The sequence below is a fragment of the Diorhabda carinulata genome, chromosome 3, assembly GCF_026250575.1.
Source record: "Diorhabda carinulata isolate Delta chromosome 3, icDioCari1.1, whole genome shotgun sequence".
In the NCBI taxonomy this organism is placed as follows: Eukaryota; Metazoa; Arthropoda; class Insecta; order Coleoptera; family Chrysomelidae; genus Diorhabda; species Diorhabda carinulata.
In genome coordinates, this window is record NC_079462.1 from 3,921,492 (window position 1) to 3,929,752 (window position 8,261).

Sequence of the window (8,261 nt, forward strand, 5' to 3'; positions counted from 1 at the left end):
CAACATGTACCCAAAGTTTCCAGTTACTAATATTACTCAAAGTGAAGAAGCCTTTTTGGTACTAATTGCTTTGGTAATCACTTTATAATTCCCTTGGTTGCCCTTGCTATAGCTCATAGCTGTCGATGATTAGAGAACTGATGACTTCATCTTGGTTTTTGGTGGTCATATTGGTCACTTGGTCATTTTCATGGCTCCATCTTCGTTCTTGATTATATTCATGGCTCCATCTTTGTTCTCGGTGATAATCTTGACTCCATCTTCTCTACTTGGTCATATTCACGGCTCCATCTTCGTTTTAGATTATATTCATGGCTTCATCTTCGTTCCTGACGGACTGTTCTTACAAAAACTATACATAGTACATTTTTTTTACTTGAATTTTTGAATTTCATTAATATTATTAATGACAGACCCCAGTACCAGTTTGTAGTATTGACATTAGACTTTTTGGCCTACATGATCCAGGTAAGTCGTGATTATCAAGCTTAATACTTAGAATAGGCAAAAATTTATATTTTGTAAAGTTATTATTGCAATTAATTTTAAAAAATGGTTATTTGTCGTGCTGTAAAAAATAGTAGCAACAATATAAAAGTTAAACTTAGTATCTATAGTCTCCCTGCAGTTCTTAACTACAAAAATAAAAAGAGCTCAATGAAAATTAGCTTACTAGAATTGATCTTAAAAATACTGTCATGGACTAGCAATATCCATGAGCCAAGGTTGAGTAATTACGAGGGTTGTCTATAAAATAAGGTTCCCAGTTAGCTGCGAAATCTAGGAACGTTGTTAGGCGAGATTTGTCGTGTAGCTTGGCTCCCTTTCTTCCAGTTTCCATCCCTGGGAGCTGTCTGTAACCTTCATTCTTGTCTTGAATCAAAGCGAGACAATCCCTGATATCAGCAGGCTCTGCATTTACAACCGACGAAGAGGTTTTAAGCTATCTTGGTACACCGCGTGCAAAAATGCATTGAATCTATCGAAAAATAGAAAGAAGTCTAAGCTTTCCAAATATGTTTTAACCAATTCCAATAAATATGTTTTTTATTGTGGAAATTCCGTGAAAACGTCAATTTATGTACAAGCCTAGTAACTAAAAGTAGTTCTGGAAAGCTTTTACTGGAATGATTTTCATCCGTTTTGTCAATGTCAGCATATCAATCGTGAAACTTATTTATTTGAAACAAATCTTCATCTTCTGTTTCAAAATACATATTTCACTATAAATACGCTCTTAATTAAGTATCTAACAGATTGACTAGCCGGAAAGGATTTAACTTGTCACTGATTTGTTACGATATATAAGGGTGTGAAAACATCCTGGTTGAAATTGTTGCTATAAAAATTTATACATCGTATATTTTTTATCACTCCTCGTATTAAGCAGGGTTTCACAGAAGGAGACATTGGCAAAGTTTTTTTTTATATAGATATATATGAAATATCAATAGCGTAGTTCAACTTGACATTATTCTCGCTATCGACGAATGAAATATTATTTTAAATAATTTGTAAACAATAAAGTACTTAAATGACTTTATTTATAATGATTGTAATGTTAGTTGTCTATGTCAAAATTGTATGTTTTAAGACCCAATACGCAATCATTTCTCGACTGGGAGCGTGGCGTCTCCTGTAATCCAGCTACTTGGAGGTCGGGTTCAGCGGATGGTTTGAGGTCGGGAGTCCTGGTTCAGGGTTATCCTACGTCGACCGGGTGTCCACACTAAGCATGGCGTCGATATGGGCGTCCTGGAGGAGTCCGGGACGGCCAGGTCAGCCAAGGAGGGGCGAACCGGGCCAGGGGGGAAACTCAGCAGCCAAAAGTCCCCGCGTCGTGCAGTAGTGGGATCGCGCCTGGGAGTGGGAACCTTGTGTCAGCCCGACCAATACAGCTAGACCTGGATCTTTTTTACATCGTTTTTTCATTTTTTTATAAATTATCACAGTTAATCGATTACAATTTCGATCAAATCACATGAAATTAAAACAAAAAATAATACTAATGGATATGTAAAATACTACCATTTTTAATCGCGTATCAATAAAAAAGAAGGATTCTGTTTTAAGGTTAATATAACTTGTACTATTGCCCAACAGATAGCACCGCTAATATAATGAAATGTGAATCAATTTTATTTAATTTATGTGAATAAAATATTCCAAAAATTGAGAATAAGTCATTTGGTAATTTGTTCACTAATGTTTTAAGTATAATCCATTAGAATATGTTTTTAATTTGAAGCAAAACCAAACTTGTTAATGGATATTTATAAAACCACCATTTTTAATCCAATATCCATAAATCTCAAGGTTTTTGTATGTCAAATACAACTTTACTATTCGCCAATAGATGACAAGACTAGTATAATAAAATGTAATTTACTTTTTCTTTTTAGTTTGTGAGAACTAAATTATGCTAAAAATGGAAAATAAGTGATACATTCAATAATTATTACTCATGATCCATTACAGTGTCCGATCAAATTTGATATTTAAATATAGTATCAATAAAATTGAAGGATTCTATTTAAAGTTTAATGTAACTTATACTATTCACTAACAGATGGCACCGCTATTATAATAAAATTTACTTTCCTATTTTTATTTATTCTAAATGATCTAATTTCAAATCATTAAGTGAAATTTATTGTAAAATAATTTTGAAGAATCAAGTGTCACTGGCAATTTATAGTATAGTAATAGAAAAATATTTCTTAGAATTTACAATGAAATTTTTTAATCGGTTTATTTTTTTGGTAAGACTTATCCTTTTGAAGAAATGTGTAATTATTTGCATAAGTTCTATTAAAGTAGTACAAAATAATCATAATTTATTTTTTGGTACTATTAATAACTAGTTGAGTTGAAGCCAGCCCTGATATTTTTATTACAAAACGAAACCGCTGTAGGCTTAAACTTTCAACTCTTATCAGTAACTGACTATCAGTAAAGAATAAAATTCCTATAATTCTTTTTGGTATTCTCATATGTTAAAAATAGTTTTTAAATAATGTTTTCGAAGGTATTGAAGACTTATACAGGGCGTGCTAATGGTTTTTATAGGAATTTGTCACAAAAGTTACCAGAATTTACAAAAGTGAGTAAGCAATATCTTTTTTGTTATCCGAGTTCATTTACATTTCAAAATAGGTTATAATATTAAATAATATCCTTCTAATTATTAAAAATACAATCTTAAAAAAATTCATTATCACATGTTGAAAAGTATTTTAATGAGGTTATTGGATTTTGTTTAAAAAAATTGTACTTTACAAAGAAAAGGATTTATTTGATCTACCAATCAATACATTTATATCTTTCCTTTTGCAAATGATCTGATTTTTTCCAAATTGAGCTAATATCAGCTCACCTGTTCTCACTTTGATACGGTGGATCAAAATTAATGATAAACTGAGACATTCCTTCAGTATTTTATAAAGGGCATTGGATTTTGTTTGAAACATTTTTCGATTAAGGATTTCTTTAGAAGGCTTTACACCAAACTGTACTTTACAAAGTAAATGTTGACATCATAACTCAGTTCAATGCACGTTCCTCTTCAAAGAAAGGAAACGAAAATAAATTCGCAAATCTCAACTACATGTTAAACACCAGGCTTACTAAACACCGCTCAAAAATAGAAGTAAATGTAAAGGAACCCAACTAATAACTAAAAAAAAAATTCAAATTAACAGAAATCCTTTATGCAGGTTTGTATATGTTAGAGATAATAATTTTCACAAAATATTTTTGGAAGTAATGATATTTTTTTGATCATAATACTTCAAACCTACATTAAAAGATTTTTAATGGTTCTTTGGTACTACTAGTTATTAATATCTGGTAGTTCTTACCTTTTAATGTGCTGGTAAACATCTTATTCTTCTAACAATGTTTGTTTTACTTTTTCTTCTGCATATAATAAAAGAATCAATTTCTTTTTTAGAATGTGTTTGATGTATCAAGAGGTAACTACAATTATATAAATGACGGTCACATCGATTATTTCCGACGTGTATTAGGTACAAATAGAGTTATTACAAATCCAGAAGATGCAGAAAAATATAACGTCGATTGGTTTTCTCAAGTAAGAGGTTTGTTTTTTTTATTTTTAGTAGAAACTATAATACTGGGTTTCGTTTTTGGTTACCAACTGATTTTTTGATAGAATCAAGTAATCTTGTTGTTAAACCAAAAACTACTGAAGAGGTTTCTAAAATTTTGTCTTTCTGTAACGAGAATAAATTAGCAGTATGTCCACAAGGAGGAAATACCGGGGTAAATGGTGGATCCATTCCAGTTTTTGATGAAGTGATTATATCAACTGAATTAATGAATGAAATTATTAGTTTAGATGAAGATTCAGGTTGGAAAAGGATAAAATTTTTCATTTTAGGATAGTATATTATTCATTTGTTTAGGTGTACTAGTTTGTCAAGCAGGATGTATTTTAGAAACTATAGATAACAAAGCAGCTACTAAAGATTTAATAGTTCCTTTGGATCTTGGTGCGAAAGGATCTTGTCAAATTGGAGGAAATGTTTCAACTAATGCAGGTGGTTTAAGACTGTTGCGTTTTGGAAATTTACATGGAAATATTCTCGGATTAGAAGTTGTAAATATATAAATATACTTAATATAGATGCTTGAGTATTAAAAAAAATTATTTTCAGGTAAAAGCAGATGGTGAAATTTTAGACTGTCTTGGTACTCTTAAAAAAGATAATACAGGATATCATTTGAAACATCTCTTTATAGGTTCTGAAGGGACATTAGGCTTTGTTACGAAAGTCTCTATTCAATGTCCATCGCGTCCTAAATATATAAATGTAGCTTTTCTAGGTAAAACAAGAAGCATTTTTTATAAATTTGATTGGGAACTTATGTATTAAGATACTCTTTTAACAAAGTTCTTTAAATTGAACCCTCCATTTAGGTTTTCACCATAGTTAGATTAAATTTTGTATTTTCTTGATAGCTAATATTGCTCTTTTATGATTTATATTTTAGCATAACTATTACCTACTTTTAGCCAGACAGATCTGTTTCCACTTCTGTTTTAGGTTTACAGAATTTTAACAAAGCCCTTAAAACCTTAAAATTATTGCGGTACCGCCTTGGAGAAATTTTATCTGCCATTGAAATGATTGATTACTGTTCAATGGATTTTATTAAAAATGTTGTCGGACAACAATCTCCCATAGGAGATTATCCATTCTATTTATTGATAGAAACTTCTGGAAGTAACGCTCTGCACAATGAAGAGAAATTAAATAGTTTCTTGGAGGAATCTTTACAAAAAGCTTTGGTACTTAATGGAACTGTAGCCAATGAGCCAAATAAAGTTCAAGTAAGTTAAGTTTTCAGAAGTAACTTTGTATTCAATAATTAAAAATTTACAAAAATGTCAGCATTTTAAATATAAACCTTCTTGATCTTTGTATGATAGTTTGAAAATCTGATGTGTTACAGCTGACAAAATTCCTTTCGGTTCCTGATTGTTTTCTATGTCCCATTTCTCTAGTCAGGTCTATGGGGAAGATGATAAAGTCTTAATTAATGGTATGTTTCAGGATATCTGGTCCATAAGAGAAAATATACCGAACGGTTTTCAAAAAGTGGCATCCAAAATGTTGTACTATGATGTATCTGTACCCTTGGCGCATTATTATACTATCGTTGATGATGTCGCCGATTATGCTAAAGATATCAGTGAGCGAGTATTTGGATTTGGTCATATAGGTAACATTTGACTATATGGTATAAGTTTTACTCAACAATCACACTTTTTTCTTGTTTCAGTGTTTTTCTAATTGAATAGCATTTTTTCAATTTTCAAATTTTGTCTATTTGTTTGTATTAATTTTCAAATATACTTTCATTTATTATTGTATAGTTTATATAAACATATTTAATGTACACTATTTTTGGTAGGTGATGGTAATCTACATTTACATATTCAACTGAAGAATGATTTAACTAAGGAAGTTAAATCAAACTTTGATTCTTTCATTTTGGAAAAAATTGTGAGATATAAAGGTAGCATTAGTGCTGAACATGGTGTGGGATTTACAAAAGCGAAGCTGATGGATAAAATCAAGCCCCCGAGTACTTTAAAAGTAATGAAGGATTTGAAGAAACTAATGGATCCAAATGGAATACTCAATCCATATAAAATTTTCATTTAATGTTGAAATAAATACCTGTTTTCAATGAAAGTTTATTAAACCTAAAATCCTCTGGAAATTTTCTTGTATAAAGAAAATATTGGAGCAATTTAATAGTAGGGAAGATGGGGACTCCTTTCTACATAGAGAACTCAACAGTTTCAATTTCTTGCCTATAATACTACTCAGAAATTGGACAAAAGGTCAGCCATTACCCTTTCCTTATGGATAACAAGTGCCATATGGATTCCCGCCATTCTTTCCATAATTACTGAGTGTTTTAGTTAGACATGTTATAAGACCTGATTTCAAATAATTAAATTCTTCATTAAATATAAATAAATACTCCCTTTCTCAGAAAATTTGGTGGCACTTTGAGGGGAACAACAGGTTGGAAGGTACCACCTCTGTTATTTCAGGTTTTATGTTTTTTCTAGATTATAAAAATGGAGTGAAGTTACAAGAAGAAGCCAGAAGTAAATGAAGAAGAAGCAATGAAAGTAGTTTACGATGGAACATCTTTAAGAGTAACTGCAGAATTATTTGAATGCACAATTATAGACTGAAAAAAGTAAGGTAGGAGTTGTCAATCTTAGCAATGATGAATCCAATAGAGTCGCAGCCAACATATTCTACACCTCTAAATATACTAGTCAACAAGTGCTCATTGCAGAACAAGTAACCATGTTCTAGAAATATATAATTAGATGTTTAGATCTAATTACAAGTTGACAGCTTGCTTATGATTACACAAAACAGCTTGGTTCAAAGATACCAAATAGATGGGAGAAAAACAAAATTGCAGGAGTCTGTTTTTGAAGGTTTTGGAACATATTAAGATGCATAAAAATTGTTCTGCAGATAACAATATTATTGTAGGACAAGCACGAAACCCACTGTTCACTAGATGCTGTAATGTATGCCAAGAAAAATGGTATGGTATTAGTGACCTTTCCACAGCACTGCCTTTTGATTATGAGGTCCTTGGACTTTTCAAGTCAAAGTTAAAAATATCTCAGAATGACTAGATTTCAAACCCAGGTAAAACAATCAGCATCTACAATCTTGCTGCAATGGCAAATATCACATCATTTCAGCATTTAAAAAAAACCGGTGACTGGCTATTTAATCGCCTTGCTTGGAGTGATGATAATTTTGTAGCTTCATCTGTAAATCACATGCCTGAGAAATTATCAGCTCTTGGGAACTGAGTAGAAAGTTTCCCAAGTACAAGCAAACAAACCTCTATTGCAGCAGTCTGGACACTAAAAAAATCACGACAAAAATGTAAAAAAAAACTGCTAATGTTAAAGAAAAAATTGATTTTGAAAAGAACCTAATTGATGAAACAGTGCTACAAGTTCATTCTTGTAGAGAAGAAAGTTGTTATGTATATGAGAGAAAAAGAAGAAGTTGAAGAAAAAGATTGGACTTAGACTGGAAAGTTCTTGCAAGAAAATGATTCACAGAAATTGAAACTTCCCCAACCAAACATCACTGGAGGAATCGGGCGTATCTACCATGACATTTCCAGTGAATTTGTCTTCAATTCAAGAAAAAATCATGTAGCCTTGAGCTTAAAAACTTAATTAAATGTTTTTTCTAATTGAATAATTAGAAAAAAATGTTATCCTGAAAAGATATAGTAATTTCTTTATGTCTTGATATTAAAATAAATTTGATATTTGTAGTTGTTGAAAAGTACCCCACAGATAGGGTATATTTCAATATAGTGCAAGTTTAATAAAGGTTAAGTCACAGGTACCTACTTGAAATGTTAATTTTTAAATAAAAGTGGCTTAGTAAAAAATTTAAAGGTGGAAACTTTTGAAAAGTGCCCCCTTTCTCCTAGATATCAAAATGCACTTTGACATTTTCATGGCTAGATGTAATAATATGAACAAACAAAATTTCAAGTTTGGAATGCTGCTAAGAGCTTCGCTTCATATTTTTGTGACAAGATGGCACATTCTAATGAAACACCCTTTATTGCCCTCACATTCATTGATATCAATATAATTACATACTTACTTTACGTATACACAAGCTTTAAAAACTTTTAATATATCACAATTTTTTAAAACAAAA

General features: G+C 31.0%; 1 protein-coding gene across 7 annotated transcripts; it reads left to right on the top strand.

Moving 5' to 3' along the window:
• Positions 1–2,595: 2,595 nt before the first annotated feature.
• Positions 2,596–6,219, top strand: LOC130891495 (D-2-hydroxyglutarate dehydrogenase, mitochondrial-like). 7 transcript variants are annotated; one of them, XM_057796286.1, is made up of 8 exons: positions 2,596–2,762; positions 3,953–4,100; positions 4,175–4,372; positions 4,428–4,621; positions 4,680–4,848; positions 5,070–5,356; positions 5,580–5,748; positions 5,941–6,219. In XM_057796286.1, exons 1-8 carry the CDS (start codon positions 2,733–2,735, stop codon positions 6,192–6,194), a joined length of 1,449 nt encoding a protein of 482 aa, XP_057652269.1. In that variant the 5' UTR covers positions 2,596–2,732; the 3' UTR covers positions 6,195–6,219. The 7 variants fall into 7 exon arrangements, with proteins under 7 accessions (XP_057652269.1, XP_057652268.1, XP_057652272.1 ...); XM_057796285.1 differs by lacking the exon at positions 2,596–2,762 and adding an exon at positions 2,775–3,103; XM_057796288.1 differs by lacking the exon at positions 2,596–2,762 and adding an exon at positions 2,872–3,103 and having other exon boundaries at positions 4,259–4,372.
• Positions 6,220–8,261: the final 2,042 nt, after the last annotated feature.

Bases quoted from the DNA above. Each gene is read 5' to 3' on its own strand.
- LOC130891495 (XM_057796285.1), top strand. From the start codon at position 3,017: ATGTTTTCGAAGGTATTGAAGACTTATACAGGGCGTGCTAATGGTTTT. The intron at 5,357-5,579 runs GTAAGTTAAGTT...GGTATGTTTCAG, and splicing joins ATGAGCCAAATAAAGTTCAA to GATATCTGGTCCATAAGAGA. The intron at 5,749-5,940 runs GTAACATTTGAC...TATTTTTGGTAG, and splicing joins ATTTGGATTTGGTCATATAG to GTGATGGTAATCTACATTTA.